Source organism: Calidris pugnax, unplaced genomic scaffold, assembly GCF_001431845.1.
Source record: "Calidris pugnax isolate Ruff unplaced genomic scaffold, ASM143184v1 scaffold4, whole genome shotgun sequence".
Classification (NCBI taxonomy): Eukaryota; Metazoa; Chordata; class Aves; order Charadriiformes; family Scolopacidae; genus Calidris; species Calidris pugnax.
Window position 1 is genome coordinate 7966164 of NW_015090781.1, and position 19429 is coordinate 7985592.

The following is a 19429-nucleotide window of genomic DNA, read 5'->3' on the forward strand; positions in this document are numbered from 1 at the left end:
CATGCACTGGAGCATTTCCCCAAACGTGCATTTCTCTCCCAGCTACTTCTGTCAGAGAGCAGGGAAGGCATTTTGACAATTGTGTCAGGTTTGTGTCCATGGGTTTTTAGCAGAGGTAGAAGTCCATGGAGGAATGACTGTTTTCCTGCCTGTTCTCCTCTTCCCCTGGCATCACACCCTCCTCCTTTCCTTCTCTCCATGCCTTTGGGAGGAGCTGCAGTTCTCTGCAGTTTGAACAATTTCACATTCTCCCAGTGCTTCCCACCACTGCCTTCAAAGACAAAATACTTCTGTCTAATGATCCTGAGTACTATCAGTTGATAGACAAAGATCCTCAGAGCTCAGAGTGGACAGTACATCTTGTTCATGAAAGTACTACTGTGTCATCTTGTGAATGTAGGGAATGTCTAGGCAGTTCAGGGGCGTGGGGGTTAAGCTCAGTAATGGAATTTATAAGACAGACAAATAAAGAAATCCCATTATAATTCTGTCACTTTTGCACAGTCTACTTATCCGTGGTATATCAATCCACTTTAAATCCCATTTGATAGAAAAAAAATCACTGCATGCTGATGACAGAAGAAAAAAAATCTTTATCCAATTGCATGTTCAATATTCTCGGGGTATTTTATTTGGACAAAATGGGTTCCAAATCTGGGGTGAGAGCAGGGATTTGCTGTGATTAAAAAAAAAAACAAAACACCTTGTCATTTGCTGTCGTCACTTTAGCCTTGGATTTTTGGGAAAGTTAATTTTGAAGCAAATTTTTAGGCTAGAGCACATTTCCTGGAAACCTGTTGACTTCAGTGGAGGTTCCCTAAGGGAAAGGCAGTCAGTCGTAGTGTGGTTTCCTTATTCACTGCAAAACCTTTCTGAGACTGTTGGGAAATAATGATAAGAAGTCAATCCTGCTTTTGAGAAGTTTGTTCATTGCGGTTAAAAAGTAAAAAGTCTGAATGATTGTGCCATGTTTGTGCTGTGGCCCCGACCAAGCAATTAGATTCATGCAGAAGGATTGCACATCCTTCTGAATCCAGTTGCAGGACCGGGGCCTGTCCATGTATATGACCATAAACCATAAAGCTGACAACATTTTTTCTCTTTAGAAAGGCTAGACCATTATTTTGCATGAATTTAAGCCTCTCTAGATTACCTTAGTGGGTTAAAATTTACTTAATTCCACAATCTTCCCACCTTCTGTTAAAGCAATGTGGCTTAGAAATTTATTAGAGACAAATAAATATTTTCTTTTGCTCCATCAACAAAATGTAGCTAATGAGGCATCTATAAGGATTATCAAAAATGCACCTAGATTGTGTTTGCATTAATATTTTATTTTGCTGTCAATACGCAACAAAAGATGTCAGCCCAAATTCACAACATGATTCAGAACTATAAAAATTGATTCCTTGGTTACCACAGATAATTCCTTAGCAAAGAAATGGACTGGTGGATTTTCTTGCAGGTAGCTGAAATTCCACTTTCATCAAAGTTCATCCAGTTGAATTTGCCTTTTGTTAAAGATGTTAAAAATCATGATGTCTCATGTCAGTAATGATAATGAAGGGGAAGATTGGCTTTAATGACATTAGAAGAGTCATTATGTTTAATTTATTGCTAATTAATGCTGCCAGCTTTCATATGCTTTGTCTAGCTGTCATGTGCTTGTTATGTGCTTTTTTTTTTTTTTTTTTAATGTGTGTACACATCCCTCCCCATTCATTCATTTTTATTCTGACGATTTACACAGCTTTCTCTCCTCTAGGTTTCCTCCACACATGGTCCCGCCACACCATAGTTTACATACAACTGGAATCCCTCATCCGGCCATAGTCACACCAACAGTCAAACAGGAATCTTCCCAGAGCGACGTCGGCTCACTCCACAGCTCGTAAGTTGTTGCTTCCCATGTTTTATTATTAGAACACCCAAAGCATCACCTATGCATGTTTGGCTTTTTAAAAGGGTTGGATTTTTAGGAATGTTTTTCTGCTGTAAAATATTTTTTTAAATTGTTTTTTCTCTTCTAATTGACTTGAATGTGGTTTAGCTGCCAAAGTGTGTCAAAATAATGGTGACAGTCTTTCAGAGTCATTCTGTGACATAAACAAGTACTTATTAATTTCACTCATTTTAACGGAAGTGGAGTTTTCTTGAGCAATACTCAAACACAGTGCCTGGTTTGAGGCTGTGGCTATCTGGTTTGCTACTGGATACACAGCAGGAGACAATAAATCACAGCTTAAATGGCTTGTTCAGAGCTGCAGAGAGAGCTGGTACCACGTCTAGGTTTGAATCAAGGAGAGCCCTGGTCTACCTCTGCCCCTAGTCCTTCTGCTGCTTCTTGCCTTTAGTTTCAGGAGTGAAGCAGAAAGACAGCATTTCGGTTCCCAGTGAAGATAGGGTGTAATTTATTTCCTTCACCATCACGCTCACAAGTGCTCCCAATGGGCTCGCTTTCCTGAGTGTCCATGTCTTTCCAAAGTTCTTCTAGGGGCTGAGAGGGTAGTTGGTGATATTGTGTAAATATGAGAGAGATTTTCTTATAATGCTCTTAAAACTGTTCTCATGCAGCAGCCAGGGTGAAGGCCCTAGAATAATCTTCTGGGCCTTTCTAGATTCTTAATTTCTAAGGATTAATACTAGAGGGATTGAGGGGATTCATTTAAAAAATTTCACAAAGAGTTATCAGTGTGAGGTTTATGTCTGTTGTCTCTCTACCCTTCAGAAAACATCAGGACTCCAAAAAAGAAGAAGAGAAAAAGAAGCCACACATAAAGAAACCTCTTAATGCATTTATGTTGTATATGAAGGAAATGAGAGCAAAAGTTGTAGCAGAATGCACATTGAAAGAGAGCGCAGCCATCAACCAAATCCTCGGTCGAAGGGTAGGTAACCAGGGAGAAGCACAAGCAGGGACTGAAACTTGGTAGGATTAACACCTTCTGAATCATTGTGTTTCCCTGATGTTTTGGTAATGGGTAGGGAGGTTACTAAACCAAAGGCCTTGGTTTGGTGTCTGGTTTTTGTTTTTTGCAGATGCTTTTTGACAGTGGGGTCATTGGTGGGGAAGAGGGAGTGAGTTAATATCAGTGTTATTTCCACGACCTGTAGATGGAAAAATCTCAGATTCTTATTTTGTCCTAAGTCAGGCAGAAAAGTAAATGGAGAAGGAAAAAGCCTTTGTGTGCAGTACCAGTATCAACACCTGTGAGAGCCAGGAGAGGAGAGGGGGTGCCAGTGGGGAAAGGAGTGGGAGCCTTCTGTAAATCTGGCTCAGGACCAGTGGCTCAGCTTCTGGACCCTCTCCCCTGCTCTTTGTTTTTGTTTAGTTTTCTTAATTCTCCTCTCTCATCAAGAGACAAAGGGGATGAGTGAAGGTAAATTACAAGTTGTGACTCAGTTGAGTTTACTGGAGTTATAATCTGGAGTTATAAATAAAATATGAATGGCAGCATGCCAGATCATCTGTTTTTATCTCTTTTTTTATGAAAATCAACTCTTGATGTATTTATATATAAGTAATATACACAGCTGTTAACGTGCTTTAAAAAAACAAAACACTTGTGCTTTTTATTTTGTCTTTTTCTCTTTTCTCAGTGGCACGCGTTATCCAGAGAAGAACAAGCGAAATACTATGAACTAGCAAGAAAGGAACGACAGCTTCATATGCAGCTGTACCCGGGCTGGTCCGCACGGGATAACTATGTAGGTTCCTATGTAGGTGGAAATTTTTTTAGTAGTAGAGCTTGTAGAAATGTGTATGTGACCTGCTGAACTACGACCACACATTGCACACAAGCACTACTTGGAAAGCGTGCCTCAGGATCCCAATCTGGTAACAACAACGGACGCTTCCCTCTGGGATACTAAAACTATTGGGGATAATTCCCAGCCCTCCACTTGGAAGGGGCTTCCTGGCTGGGACTAGTAAAAGGTTAGAATTGGGGGCATGACAGTAGAGCTCCGTGAAGAAACTCTTGCCTTCACTTTTACCAGCATCTGGAAATGCTGTTTGGCTTGCTGGTCATTTTAAATTTTATTTTTTAAATCAAATTAAAAATCCCCCTAGTATGGCTCCTCTCCTTTCCACCAAAAAGATTAATAATTAGTGTCTTGTGCTTATCTGTGTGAGAGTATAGTGGAAAGTGGAAGAATGACTTATCCTAGCTTCAGAGAAGGACTGGCAAAACCAAAAGCGTGACTTGTTTGAAAGTCTTACTCTCAAGTGGGGTTAAATGAATTATTCCACGCTCTACTGTTGTGTATTTCAAGTATGTTTTGCTTTTTCATGGCCATGTTATCCTTTTTTTTTTTTCCTCCCCTTCTCATTTTTTAAAAAGCGTTTTAGAGTTTGTGATCAATTCATGGAGGTTTTTAAGATTGAATCCCTCCCTCTGACTTCCAGAAAGCCTGTTTTTTAGCTAAAAGAGGTAGAATTTTCTGTCTATTAAAAATGTAAGGCCAGCATTGTAACCACTTACTAGTAGTATATAACTCCTCTTTCCATGAAGGGTAAGTGGTGCATCTGGTAGTAAGTGTTTGCAAGCCCAAACTCATAAATTCTTGACAGATTTGTGGACTGGGGGGAGCTCTAAACCCTCTTTAATAGGACTGTAGCAGCATCTTGATTATTTTTTTAAAAATTTACATAAAAATCACCTAAAACTTTAAAGATCTCTAACTCTGGAAGAAACCTTGCTCCCTACTTTCCAGGTAGACTTCCCTGCAGGTTTGGCGACCAGCAGCTGTAAGGTGGATGTCAGGGCAGTTATGTATAGTGATAGACATTTTGTTTTTGTTGAAGCCTGTCTCTTCCATCATCGTCATCATCATTGCCTGTTTAAGCATAAATATCCTACTTTGCCGTAAATCACATAGATTGTGTGCTTTGTATATGGCCATGTTTACCTCTATGAGATTCTATTTTTTTCGCGTGGATGGGAAGAAGCCAGTTCAGAGTCTGCAGCTCTCTGTGCTCTTCTACTGCTTCAGCAGTGGAGAATACACATGCTCACTTATTTAACTTATGCACTTAAGGACATTTTCTTCAAATCCTTCTTGTTCTTTCTTGATCATCCTTTTTGTTGGGTTCTGCCTCACTCCTTCCTTTGGTCGCCTTTGGTTGCAGGTGTAGCTGTGGGTGCTCCTCAGAGGAGACCTCGTTAAGCCTGATGAGGCACTGCTCCTGCTTAAACACATTTTCCCTTTCTTTCTGGCGTAGTCTGGCCTGAGACTGTCAGAGCACAGGCTGCAAGTAGTCCCTCAGCACTGTGCGGTACCGTCTTCTTGGGTGTTCAAAAGGGAGTGTAGGCTCCACTGAGGTTTCAGGGATGCTCATTCCGCGCAGTGACTGTGCCACCGACAGATGGGCATGTACAAAGCCTTCAGTGTTTAGGACCTTTTACTTTTGTCCTCACCATGTGAGCACTGAGAAACCCTTTCTTCTTGAGCTAAAAAGGACAGGATGAGAAAGCCAGCGCTTTCCCAGCGGCTTGATGCTGTACCCCCAAGTGACCTTCAGGGGGAACCTTCCTGCCTGAGGAGAGCGCAGTAGCTTTGCATCACACCATTGCATCATCCGCAGGATTTATTTATTTCTCCTCTCCTGGTCCATTCAGAGCTCCCTGAGTTCCCCTCCTCCCGCAGCGTTTCATAGGGTCTCAAGCCCTTCACGCATCTGGAAGGGAAGCACTTTTGGGCTGCTTGAAATGGTTAAATCGTTAGGGACTTCACATCAGGCACGAGGATGGGGCCAGCTGTAGCCCAGGTCTTCAGAAATAGGAGCAGCACAGTCAAGAAACGCAGCTTTCAGCCTGCTCTTACAGAAGAGAAGAGGATTCAGGGAATCCCTTGAGGCTTGTTGGTGCCACAAGGCACATTTGCTCTTCCTGAGATCTAATATAAGAAGTTAAGTGGCGCTGAGTGCTGGACTCAGAAGTACGTAAGGGTCTATTCACCTTGCCCGCTGCTTGTCTGGAAAATTAGTACCAAAGAACTCTTCAGTGCTGTCAAAACCCGTGTTGGTTTGGCTCTGCAGAAGAGCTGCCAAAACAGTGAGTGAGTATTTACATCCACATCTACTTGTAGCCTAAGAGTGTGTCTAGTACAATGACAGAACATGTTACAGACCACCTGCTCAAGTCTTAGGAAGACAATCTGAGGCAAGGGCCAAACAGTGTCTTCTGCAGAGCACTTGAAATTTGACTGCTGCCATAATTCTTTTCTGAAGTCCGTGTATTAATTTAGCTACGTAATCAGATATCTTCTCGTAGCACAGAAATTGAACAAGCAAGCCAGGTGATCCTACTCCCTCTTTCCTTTGAAAAGGGTGCAAAAGAAGTTAGTGGAACCTCTGTCAGTTCTTTGTAAGGAACTGTTCTTGAAGTGAGTGTTGAAAAGAAACTGGAAATGCCTGGTCCCTGGCTGACATTCCTGTGTATCAGGCATTTTTAACAGATTGCTCCCTAAAGGGTTATAGTACTTTAATACCTGGCTTGAAGAGTTTGTAGAGGGCAGGTGACTCCTGACCTCAGTTCTTGTGTGAAGCAGTTAAAAGGTCTCAAATTGGAATAGCCCTTGAATTCCCAAATGTACTGCAAAAATTAAGCAAATTTGCTTCAAGATGCAGTCTGTTAATTATGCAAGTGGCCTCCTTGAAATTAAATAAAAATGAGGTTTATGGTCCTGAGGCAATTGTCTGGTTTCAGTTACATTGTTATAAACCTGGGAAAAAATCACCAAGTTTCTCAGAGTTACTGTCAATCTAGATCAATATAGATGGAGCCGTCTGAGCCTCTTGTATCTTTATGTGATATGTGGACTTCAAGATACCACATTTTTCCCTATTTTATTCTCAGGGAGCTTTAGGAGCAATGCTTGTCTGTCTTGTCTGCCTGTCATGTTAGACTGATGGCTGCTGCAGCAATTGACTCAGAGCAACAACTTTCCGTATCCCCCAGAATGACCTCCGAGGTGTGGGAGATGATTTCTCAGCAGCATCCAGGCCACAGGATTATGTGCATGTCGTTTAAAAAATCCTTTAAAATTGACGGTGCACGCAGCTTTTTCCATCACCAGAAGGCTCTCACGAACAAGACTGTGCTTGTCACAGCCTGTACGTCAGGGTGGCAGTTTATAACCCTGAGCAAGCAGCGGGGAATGAGTACAGAAGCCCCGTGCCAGAAAGCTGGCTTTTGGGGTAGAAAAATATGACAACAACAAGAAATCAAAATCCGACATTCACTCTGGGGCAATTTCTTACTAATATGTTCCAGGGAATGTATCATAGTGATCGTCCCAAGTGTTATAGTGGATGTTCCAAGCTGAAACCCAACCGTAAGCATTTAGCTGGGAGCCAGACCAACCTACTCAGAAAGACGTCCACCATGTGGGAGAACTTCTTGGCTTCCCCTTCAAAAGTACTGTGAGATTTCTTCTTCCAAGAGATGTTTGTACCCTTTTGACCACAAGGGACTGCTGGCCTGGTGTATTTTCACCAGCTTCTCATAGTACCACATCTTCAAAAGCAGGGATCTCTGTGCTGTTCACAGCTGACATTGCTGGCCCAAAAGTCATTGCTTTTAGCAATGGGAGCTGTGAAAATGAAATTACTCCGTCCCCTACACTGGCCTTTTTGTACTGCTCTGCAAACCCTGTAGCTCAGTGTTAGAAAAGTTTCATTCAAAAATAGCTTTTCTCTTTAGAGACATGCTTATGACTTTATAACTCTTCTACTGGAAAACAATCATTGGGTTTCCACAGAAGTTGGGCTCCTGGTCCTGTCTCCTCTCACACTGCTGGAGGGGAGTGGAAAAAGGGCCTTTCTCCCTCTAGTCAGAAACCATAACAAATTGCATCATCTTGTGGGTCAGTGTTTGGAAAAGAGACACAGTTTAGCAAAACATTACTGAAGATTTTTTTCTTGTAATAGACCAAAATGTGGGAAGGGTCTTAGTTATATCTGGATTTTTTTTTCTCTTCCTGGCTTTGTTTCCTAAGTTGTGAGTGCACTTATGAACCTGCAGATTAGGTTTTGCTCATTACTGTGACTTCGTCTGCTTTGATGCTCAGTTTTGGGTGCTGAGGAACTCTAGGGGCTCAATCTGACCTCACTCATGGACTCCCCCACCTAGAATCTCCACTGTTGCCCCTTCTTTCCCACCCCACAGAAACATGACCAGGAATGATTTTTTTGAAGCATACAATTGGCAATGTTTCTGTCATGATGGTGATCTTATCCCAAAATAAGCATCTTGCAAGTTGTTTTTCCCCTTCCCCAGCTTCTTATGGCTTTGGTGGGTGTTGGTGTTGGGGGGGGCTGCAGTGAGGCTGTAGGAGAAGTCATGGGGCAGGCAGGCAGAGCCATCCCTGGGGTGCAGCATCCCTTTGGGTCCCCACAAACCTCCCAGTGTCCCCCACAAACTTCACTGTCCTCCCTGGGGGGGCTTCCCACACTGGCCACGGCCCCATCGTTTGGTGCCGTCTTGGAAGGAGACGTGTTTGGGGATTTATTATTAATTATTTTTATTATTATTATTTTTAATCCTTCTCATTTGTGTATGTTTCCTGCAGGGAAAGAAGAAGAAGAGGAAAAGGGATAAGCAGCCAGGCGAGACCAACGGTAAGTAAAAACAAGTCTCAGTCTCTCTCTTAGTGGCAGTGTGGCAGTCCTGGTGTGACACTCCTGGGTTCGGGGGAGGTGGGTACGAGTCTCCTGGCCTCACGGGGAGCCGGTCCCTTATATTAGACAGACTTTTTTTTGTTGTTGTTTGGTTTTGTTTTTTTTTTTTTTTTTTTTTTTTTTTTTTTTTTTTTTTTTTTAATGCACTCTAATTATTTACGTGTTATTGCCCTTCTAAAACTAGTAACCAAGCCATTGCATGTGAGCCTCTCGTGATGTTAGCTCAATTTGTGCACAGTTAATTGCCAGAGCCTTTAACAGCAGAGCCGTAGCCGTAATGCCTATGCCAGCGTTTATAAAGTTGTCCGCTTATTTTGCGCATATGTGTGTGCGTGTACGTACGTATGTATGTGTTTGGTATTAATTTGGGCTGTACCTGTATGTTCTGATGCATGCCTTACAGTGGTAAATCGCACCCATTTTAAATTAAGGAGGTTTGCCATTCGATATAGGAAATTAGAAATACTGCATAGGCAATCTCATAGTCAATTTTGAAGAAGCCCTGACTTAGTTTTTTTGAAGCCTTTGTATAATTTGTTCTTTTTTTTCAGAACACAGCGAATGTTTCCTAAATCCTTGCCTTTCACTTCCTCCGATTACAGGTGCTAACGTCATTTTGAGTCATTTAAAATAGTTTATAAACTGCTTTTTAATTTTTTTTTCCTGCCATTATAGACTTTAACATTAAACACTTATGACATTAAGAAAAAAGTACCATCCACACGTTTTGATAGTGTTTATTATCTATATATCTATATATCTATTATATGTTTGACAGTATTTTTTAATTTTGTTTTTCGTTTTTGTAACAATTGCTATTAAAACAGTAATGCAGTAAAAATAACGCAAGAGTTGTACTAACTGTGCAAATTGAATATGCAGTATTTCTTTAAAGAGACTGATTAAGAATGGAAGCAAGTCAGTAATGAACCTCCTTAATCTAATGGCATTTTTCATGGCTCCCACTAAGTCTTCTCACATTAGCATGCATACGCATTTTTTTTTTATTATTATTTTAGTTTTGGATTTTTTTTATTTTTTTTTTTTTCCTTTCTGCTCAAGCCTATTCATTGCAATTCACTAGCTGTACTAACTCAGCACCTTGCCATGCTTTACGTTTTATTTTCTGGCTGATACTAACATACTCATTCCGCAATCTGCTTATTCTTATCCATTCTTTTAAATACAAATTAATAAAAACAAATAAATTGAATGTTATTCCAAAAGCTGCATTATCCCAGGAGATATAATTTCCTTTTTTTTTTTTTCTCTTATTTTTATTTTGTGTCTGAGTTGAAGAAAAAAGCATGTTCAGGATCTAACTTCCATACTCAGCTTCTTTTCTTCCTTTCCCCCCCCTCTCAAAAAAGAGAATAAAAAAAACCCAGCCCAAATAAATCTTGCCTGAAACATCCTGCTAGACCAGCCACAATGACTTTCCTCTACCTGCTCTTTTAAAAGGGAAAGAAACAGTCCTTTATAAAGGGATACTGCAGCTTTAATTGCAACAGCTAATCTCAAGAGTTGAATAAAAATGTGATTATCACTATTTTTAACTTTTAAATCAAAAGTCAATATTTTGCAATTAATAACAAGGACATTGATTTTTATTCCCTTTTTTATTTTTATTTTTTCCTTATTTTTATCTTTCTCTTTTTTCTCCCCTTTTCTCTCTTCCTCTCTCTCTCTCTCTCTCTCTCTCCCCCCCTCTCCCCTTTTCTCTTTTTTTTCCTCTCTCCCTTTTCTGCTCGCTTTTCTTGAACTCATTCAGACCTGAGCGCTCCTAAGAAATGCCGAGCGCGCTTTGGCCTTGATCAACAGAATAACTGGTGCGGCCCCTGCAGGTGTGTATAGTTCTCCCAGACTCGCTATGGCTGATTTGCAGCTGGTTTATTTGGTACTTTCCCCTTTTTTTTCCTGCCTTGTTGCTTTGTAGCTCTGTGTTGTGATCTAGAAGACACAAGGGAGTGGGACACTGCCATGAGTTTATCGTCTCTCTGAAAGGGTTTTGCTTTTTTTTTATTTTTATTTTGTTGTTTTGTTTTGTTTCGTTGTTGGTTGTTTTTTTGCCTTCCTCTTTGCTGCTGCTCGCCAAAAACCCACTGTAAAACAGCATCAGCCTTAAGCCCATCTGGTCCGTGGCTCAACCACGCTCCTGCCCTCCAAGGAAGGTCCTTCCCAAAGCCTTTGCTAGCAGGGCGTTGAGCGCGGTGCCGACACCGGACAGACGCATGGCTGTGTCGGAGAGGTTTTTTTTCTGGTTTTCTTTTGGCTCATTGTGAAAAGTCCTGGTTTCTTTCCTGCCCTTGGTACGAGGGGAGATTACCAAATAAAACGGAGGTGATTGAAAGCTAAACGTAGCTGTAGCTAAGATGACGCAGACCAAATGAGCTCTATCCACCATTGTGTTGTATTTTTTGTGTTTACCTTATGCTAACAGATGCAAATACTCCAAAGAAGTGTCGGGCATTGTTCGGGCTTGACCGACAGAGTTTATGGTGCAAACCATGCAGGTATAATACTACCCATTAGGCCTTTGGGGAAATGAAAGCAATCTGTCCTCTTAGTGCATTTGTGTGATTTTATTTTTTTAATCTTTTTTCCCCCCCACTCCCCACCTTTCTCTCTCCCACAGCATCAATTGCTAATAATCTTTGATCTTTGGAATTTCTTGCTAATTTAATGCCATTTTCTCTCTTTCTTTACCAATAACCTCTCCCTGGTGGTAGAACTGGGAACAAGAAAACTTGAAGTCCTTAAAGCTGGCAGTTTTTTGGCTTTTTAAATATTTTTTTCCAGATTGTCAGCAAAATGAATGTTTAGCTGGACATCTATATTTTGTCTTTCATTTGGGTCTAAGTCTGCTGCCTCCAAAGGCTTTTTAAAATGTTCTGGGATCTGCAGCACTAGGTTTTTTTTCTCATGATTAGAGATGTAAAAGCCAGTGTTTACAGCTTATATTGTAATCATTTTTTTTGGTGTTATCTGCAAAATTAAATAGCTACCTGTAGGCTTCTATGCCTTGTTAAGGTTTATGTAGATACCAGTTTTTTAAATGATCTGATGTCTTTTTTTTTCTGATTCTGAAAATACAATTTTTGCTAAATTTTGTCCCAACAAGTGAGCTGTAAACACCTGAACTTTAGACAAAACTAATTGCAATTTTAGTAGGACAGTTTCCAGCATTAAAAGGAGACGAAAGACATCAGAGAGCCCAAATTTCAACAGCCCATGTTCTACTGGAGTTTAATTCCATGTATAACTCAGTACATACTTCTTTCTTGGTGGAGGGATACCGAGTAGTTCTTTTCTCATTCCTTTTTCCTTATATGATCGCATTTGGTTAAATTTGTTGTTTCTTTGTTCTGATACAAGCAGTCTTTGAATTTGGAATATTATGATGGTAGGTATTTCAACCCAAACCACACTCTGTGTGTAGTGATTCCTCTCCCACATTTTCCCCTCTTACTCATGCCAGTCCCATGTGCTCCATCTCATTTAGAATGTAGATCAGACGTCCATTGTATTTTGTGTATGCACGCAGTCTTGTTTGTGCTTAGTGTCGAGGAAAACACGCATCGAGGGCGGTGGTGTATGTCAAAATAACCAGATAAGGCACCAGAAATGTCTTCAACAGATGGCATATTGTCCCATTCGAGGCATGCTAGTACTGGGTGTCGGGGCCGTAGATATCATTACCAGTATGTATGTTAAATAGGCTTTGAAAGCAGCAGTTTCTTAAAGCTTAAGGGAGGGAGGGTTCAGTCCAGAAGAGCTGGGTAGCCACTTCACCATGTCAGGAGGCTCCAGTCTAGCCAAAGACTCGAACGCTGTGTTTAGTTAGGCTTAATTTCTGCAGTTGGTTCACTCTACGCTATCAGCAGATATTTGTGTAGTCTAGAGATAGAGTATTTGGAGCAGGTCAGGCTCTGTATGCCAAGTACCAGAACCGGGGGCACATCATGTTTTTGTTGCTTTATCTTTCCCTAGCTGCTTAAGTAAACAGCATACTTTTAAAACTACATTTTATCAGCAAGGGGACTTTTCGTCCTGTCTGTACAGTCCTTAGGTTACATGTGAAGCGTAAACCCTTTCTTAACTTATGCCAGATTTTGGTCAGAAATCTTTGCAGCTCATCAGAGACAACTTTCTGAGATCAGTTTTGAGCAGCGCAGTACCTGTCAGTGGGGTAGCTGATAGCTTTAGACTTACTGATACAGAGTCAGATGCTTTTTTGTTGTTTGGTTGGGTTTTTTTTAAATGCATGGAGGCATTTTATCACTAGGTAGAGTTTAGAGCATTTCTCTCCTAGTTCTGATCCTAACCGTTGTAACATTGCATTTGCCAGCATGGTAGCATTTTGTAGGTGCTAAAGATGTGCAGTTTGCTACTGCGATAGAAACTGAGACATCTTTGCTCCCAGGGACTGAATAAACCCCTGTCATCCTCTGGGGCTTTCACTCATGGCAACTGCAGCATTATGGGTTCTGATGCTGTCCTGCAGCTAGTTTCAAGGGCAGCATGAGCAGGGTGAAGTCTGTTGGTGTTTCCCAGAGTGATGTAGCAGTTGATGCTTTCAGAGTAGTGCACAAGTGAATAAATCTCAGTCGTGCTTCTGAGGGGGGATCCATAGTGGTTTTGTTCCCACTTTTAGGAGAGCAAAACTGAGGCACAAAGAGTTCCTCAGGTATTTATTTATTCCCCTTCACCAGATTTGCCTGGTATTGTTCAATTCTGGTAATACTTGGCTTGCAGAGTTTGGGGTTTTACCATCTCTGCCTTCTGTCCCAGCTAACCCTGCCACGTACAAGACCACAGATAACACATGGTGGGAATGGCACAGGCTGGAGAAATTAATATGATTTACGTAAATGGCTTTTCAGGCTAAAAGTGGCCACACTATTAATGTACAACAGAAGCAGAGGAAGCAATCTGCTCCCTTAATCCTAGTCAAAGGAAAATTGCTTCAGGTAGCAGACCAGTGGGTTTAATTTAACAGTGGGTTGTTAACTCTGCAGAGTCAGAAAGTCAGGTAGACCTGGTTTAAGTCTGCTTTGCCATGGGAACTCTTCCTTTCAGGCCACAGAACTTAAATAGTATTAAAAAAATAATTTTGAATTTTTGGCATACTAGATTCAAACTGCCTCCAGTGAAATAATTAACTGCCTTGTAGGTTCAGAGCAAAGCAGTGGAACGGCTTCTGGACCACCATCAATGAGGCAGGTAGAGCTTGGGTCTCTGCTTGCAAATTATTTTAATTTGGGGATGGTGGGGGAGCCCTGCAGTCTCCAAATTGTGAGAACCCACCTTTACATACAAGTATTACTGGTGAGCTTTTTGAAGCATCACTGTTCTGCCCTGCCGCTGGAGCTGTATAGAAGGTCCAAACATGAACTGTGGCCCTGGTAGCTTTGTAGAGCTGAAGCTAGGAAGGAAGTGGTGAGACAGAAGCAAGGGAAGGGGAGAAAGAGCAGGAGGCTTCCCATGTTGTTTGTTGATGGTAGAAGAGTTAACAGGTTCTGTTTTGAGCCCACCAAATTAATTTTTTTCTGTCTTTTAACGTTGCTCTAATAAAGCATGGTTTACAGCCTTCACTTGCTGTCTTCTATCTTTTCTTTCTTTCTTTCTTTCTTTTTAACATTTAAGTTGCATGGTTGTCTTTAGTTTTTTAGCATGTATTGATCTGCAGGCTAACGTGGTTAAAACTCTTAATAGCCCTAACCCTTTACCTTACCATGTGGAACGTGGAGCAGAGCCTGAGTCTCTGGAGGAAGGGATGTCACACCACTGGTCCCTCACTGCAGCTGGTGGAAAGATGGGGTGCTGGGATTGCTGTTCCCTTCCTGGCCCTGGGAGATGATATCTTTTAACTCGAGGATGAAGCTGGTTACCTCTCCCTTGCAGTCGAGAAACACCTAGCCCCATTGCCGAGAGAGCAGAACCTTGGTTTAACCCAAGCCAAAGGCAGTTACCATATATAGAGGAGAACATTGATGACCATTAGTGGAGCTGGGGCACCTGTGCGAGTGGGGAACATCACCCAGCAACATTCAGCTGCTGTGCCACGCTCAGGTGCTTCCTCTGATGAAGTTGCTGAGCTTGGGTGAGGTGTCCACTGGAGGGGCAGAGCAACCTACTCCTTCACATTGGTGGCTTTGTGCAGCTTAGTTGAGCGTTCAAAGTTTTTGTGGCAGAGCTGCTCTGGACGGACTTTGTCATAGACCTCGGGCTGTGTGACAGCGGTTCAGCACTTCCCATGGGAAGTGTGCTTGTGAACAGGAGGGCTGGAGAGCCATCATTATTGGGGTCAAGGTGGCCACTGAACATCGTTCTGCCAGATGCTGTGGTTGTTTGCCTCATTATTTCTGTCCTGCTGCTAGAATTGTCTTGCATATACTCGGCAAGAGAGATGGTGTGAAACTGTCATCTGTTTTCATTGCTCCTTTACATTATTAAGTGGACAGAGGGAGGAGAAAAGATCTCTGTCGGGTCACTTATTTATTTGAAAATGAGCGGCTCTTGCGAGACTCTCATGCTCCCTGGTGTGAAATAAGCTCCATGTTACTCCTCACCTTTGTACCTGTCGTCGTGCTCTTCACCTACTGCAATTGGATCCCACCCTGGAGTTACATGGATGGCCTCTCAGAGGAAAATTCCCCCAAAATGCATCCGAGCAGCTTCCCAAATCTATCACTCTCCCTTAAAACAAAAAGTAAAACTGAGTCGATTTAAAGCCACAACCTGCAGGCCATTCAACCAGTTATTCTTGTTATTTTGGATCATGCTCTGTTTATCCTGTTCTTTTCCTGGTTTTTCTTCTGTTTGCTTTGTTTGTTCGTTTTGTTTTTATTTCCCCTCTTTCTCGTTCTCTCTATTATATATCCCTCCTGTCTGACTCTTGACGTTTCTGGATTTGGTGTGGTTCTTAACAGAGGAGAAAGCAATGAGCAGTAGCGTGCAGTCGTCCTTGCCTCCCAAGGGCAGTGCATCGTAGGAGACGACAGGTGACACAGGTTTAGAGATAGCCCCATTGAGTTGGACAGCGTTATGGGACATCTTGAGATACCATCAACTATCCAAGAGCTTTTATTTTATAAGGATTAAACTTTTTTTTTTTTTTTTTGGCCCCCTTCCTTCCCTCCCTCATCCCCCCAGAGGAAAGTCAAGTTTGTAGATTAGCACAGTGGGCTCCAGAAAACTTCTTATCTGATTTTCTGATTATTAAAACACCTGAGGAAAGGAGGAGGTGTGAAGAGCAGGGGGACGAAGAGACAATTGGTGAATCCTTTCCAAATCTGTTAGCCGAGGGGAGGTTCCCCAGCAGGCTGGGTGCCAAGGACACCCCTCCAGACCCCCAGGATGGCACGTGGGGCCGGGCTGCCGCCCGCGCAGAGCCCAGAGTAGCTCCTTTGACGGCTCTTTGCTGTAGATAAAACTTGTCTCCCGTCGGCGTCTCTGCCCCTTACTCACAGACGACTCTCTCCCTGTTTCTAGGAGAAAAAAAAAGTGCGTTCGCTACATACAAGGTGAAGGCAGCTGCGTCAGCCCACCCTCTTCAGATGGAAGCTTACTAGACTCTCCTCCGTCCTCCCCCGCCATGCTCGCCTCCCCCTCCAGAGACTCCAAACCACAGACTGAACAAACGCAACCCCTCTCGCTCTCCTTGAAGCCCGACCCGCTGGCGCACCTGGTCATGATGCCGCCGCCATCCTCGCTCGTCCTCGCCGAGAGCGCTGCGAGCAAGCCCGGCGCCCTGCCTGCCGCCAGCTGCCCCAACGGGGCCCTGGACCACCCGCCGGCCGCCCTCCCGCCGGCCGCCGCATCCCTAGCACAGCCCTCCACCTCCTCCTTGCATTCCCACAGCTCGCTGGCGGGGACACAGCCCCAGCCGCTCTCCCTCGTAACCAAGTCCTTAGAATAGCTTTAGCCTCGTTAGCCCTTTCGGTTTCCTTCGGGGATGTTGAATTCTGTTGGGATTTGGGGTTGGGTTGGGTTGGTTTTTTTGTTTGTTTTTTGTTCCTTTTCTTTCAATTTTTATTTTTTTTCGCCTTCTCCTCCTTGTCGTCGTCCGCCGTTCGTCGTCGTTTCTCGGTTTTGTTTTTAATTCGTGCCACGTGGCTACATTAGTTGATGTTTTATCGAGTTCATTGGTCAATATTTGACCCATTCTTATTTCAATTTCTCCTTTTTAAATATGTAGATGAGAAAAGCCTCATGATTCTGCCAAAATTTTTATCAACAGCTGTTTAAAGTCTTTGTAGCGTTTAAAAAATATATATATATACATAATTGTTATGTAGTTCCAATAGCTTAGTTTTAAAGACTGATTTTAAAAATTACAAAAAAAAAAAAAAAAAAAAAAATTTTGAAGCAGCCCTTGCCGGAGGCATTGGTTCTTTATTATTTGTATTAAATACGAGCTTGCGAACCAATCATTTTACATCTGGTTTTTAAACCTTTAAGGGCACAACGAATGCGGTGCCGCTACTACTTCTTTTTTTTTTTTTCTTTCTTGTGTGAAACAACCTTTATTGTGATGTTACTTGTTATTGTTTAAATGTACAGAAACAAAGGGTTAAAAAAAATGTGTTAATATACCTTGTTCCATGGTGTTGTTCTTTTTGGGGGAGGGAACGCTACTCAACAATTAAAAGTATCACAACGCTATTGGACCAGTAGTATTTATTGCTTTAGAAATTGCTTGTTGTATCTGTATGTTGTCCCTTTTTAAATGTTTTTTTCCTCTTTTTTTCTTGAAACATTGTATAAAGGTTTTTTTTTTCCTTAGTGTAAGCATCTTATATATAACAACTCATTTGTACAAGGTTTTTAAGTTTATATATAAATGTGTATATATATATTTTTTCCGGGATTTTTGTTTTTGATTTCCTTTCGTGATTTATTTTTTTTTTTTTGCTATATGAAACACAGTTGCCACCAAATGGACATTCGCAGATGCATTTTTTCAAGGATCAATAGTGTAAAAAAAAAAATAAATAATTGCTTTAAAAGCCATTACACACAAAAAGACTTGAAAATTTAGCAAGGGAATTTTTAGCAACGCTGTTTGAAAAATAGCAAGGTCCAAGTGTCTCCCATTCAGAACTGCAGCTGAATCCCCTGCGACATTAGGACTGTAGGCTGTGTGCAAAATTTTTATGTGCCAAAATTCTCAGTGACTTTTAACTTTCTCCCGACAACTTTATTATTTTTTTTTTTTTTAATGCTGTAATTTTTTTGTTCATCATGTTTTGCTGTGATGTTACATAGGTAGATATGTATGTAGTTTTAATGTCACCTATAACAGACGTGTTTGGTAGCAGATTGTCCGGAAAGCATTTAAAATGAAGAGGTATAAACCCTTAAGGGCCAAATTCTGTATATTAGATTATTCATAAAAGGAAAATCAGACTGCCACTTTTATGTACACTTACTACATACAGGTAGGTAGCAAACTTAAAACAAAAAAAAAAAAACCTAGGCATGTTGATGTTGCAAAAAACGCTGTATAAAGCTGAAAAATTGTTCATCTGTTCATTCAGTGCCATTGTAGTTGACATGAAGCGATTGTAAAACTGTCTCAGATTTTTCTCTGGTTTATTAAGATGCTAACTATAACATTTTTTGTGAATACTTTGAATGTTTCCTAACAGTTGTGATGTTACTGTTCCGTTTTATGCTCTTATTCCGATTTTCATTTTTATTGGTTTGGAAGCCATTTTTTGTAATGAATAAATGTTCATGCTGTACAGTATCTGTAGCATGCAGTTCTGGATTAATAAAAGCAACTTAGTATGTGCAGAGAATGACTTGTCAACTCATTTATGCGTTGACTGCATTTTACTCTGGCCGAAAAGATTTACAGCCCGGGTGGAAAACGTCCTTGAAAAAAAATTTTGTGAAACTTGTAGTGACTTGCAGCCAGCTCTAGTTGTGAGAAATCCCCTATTTCATTTGGGTTCCCATGCTGCCGCCTGCTAAATTGGTTTTTCAGCAAGCTTTTGTTAAAATAGTTGAAAATCCTATTTATTTTTTAAAAAAAAAAAAAACAAATGGCATGTGATTTGGCAAAAGACAAATAGCACGTGAGCTACAGTAATGTTATCCCTCTGTGTGAAGTTATCTCAGCTGGGGGACAGGAGACCAGGGCTGATGATACCTTTAATTTTAAAACATTGTTGTTCAAGCTGGTGATCACACAACACAGGGCTGATGGACCACAAAGGTTGCACAGGAGAGCTTAGGTAGCCATGATTAGAGTCCTTGTGCTGCCCTGGATTTGATTGCCAGATTTGAGCCTGGGTTTGCACACACACACATACATATATATATATAAAAAAAAAAAAATAAAATATGTATTGTTATCTCAGTGAGCCCTTGCATCACAGCCTGCTCCCAGCACTGAGCATCCAGCATCCAACTGATGCAGCAATGCCCTTAAATACTTCGGGATGAGAGTGAACTTACGTGCAAGAACTTCTATTAAATGGTTGATTTGTTTGGCTTTTTTAAAATAAGTCGGGATTTAAGCTTCCTCATTTCCAGGAATCTCCCAGAAGTGGATGTCACCGTAGCCCCAGTCATGTTGGCACTCGAGGGCAACCAAATGCAAAGGTCTTGTTCCCCACCGCCGTGGCAGCGTATTGCTCAGGTAACGCACGTCTCTCCGGTCGTTCTTGATGGGCTCTGTGGGAAGGGTAAGTGTCCTGCCTCCTACGGGGAATGGGTGAGGTGACTTTCTGCAGA

At 41.6% G+C, this 19429-nt stretch overlaps 1 protein-coding gene across 6 annotated transcripts in view; it reads left to right on the top strand.

The window, feature by feature from the left end:
- Window positions 1-18486, top strand: part of TCF7L2 (transcription factor 7-like 2 (T-cell specific, HMG-box)) — a 42191-nt gene extending 23705 nt beyond the window's left edge. For 3 of the 6 annotated variants that reach the window (XM_014959588.1, XM_014959551.1, XM_014959543.1), the window contains exons 5-11: window positions 1751-1891; window positions 2729-2888; window positions 3601-3708; window positions 8575-8623; window positions 9235-9285; window positions 10455-10527; window positions 16178-18486. In XM_014959588.1, the coding sequence (XP_014815074.1) occupies window positions 1751-1891; window positions 2729-2888; window positions 3601-3708; window positions 8575-8623; window positions 9235-9285; window positions 10455-10527; window positions 16178-16604 (1009 nt within the window). In that variant the 3' untranslated portion in view covers window positions 16605-18486. The remainder of the gene's footprint in view (window positions 1-1750; window positions 1892-2728; window positions 2889-3600; window positions 3709-8574; window positions 8624-9234; window positions 9286-10454; window positions 10528-16177) is intronic. The other 3 variants (XM_014959571.1, XM_014959561.1, XM_014959581.1) reach the window with 2 other exon arrangements.
- The last annotated feature ends 943 nt before the right edge of the window (window positions 18487-19429 follow it).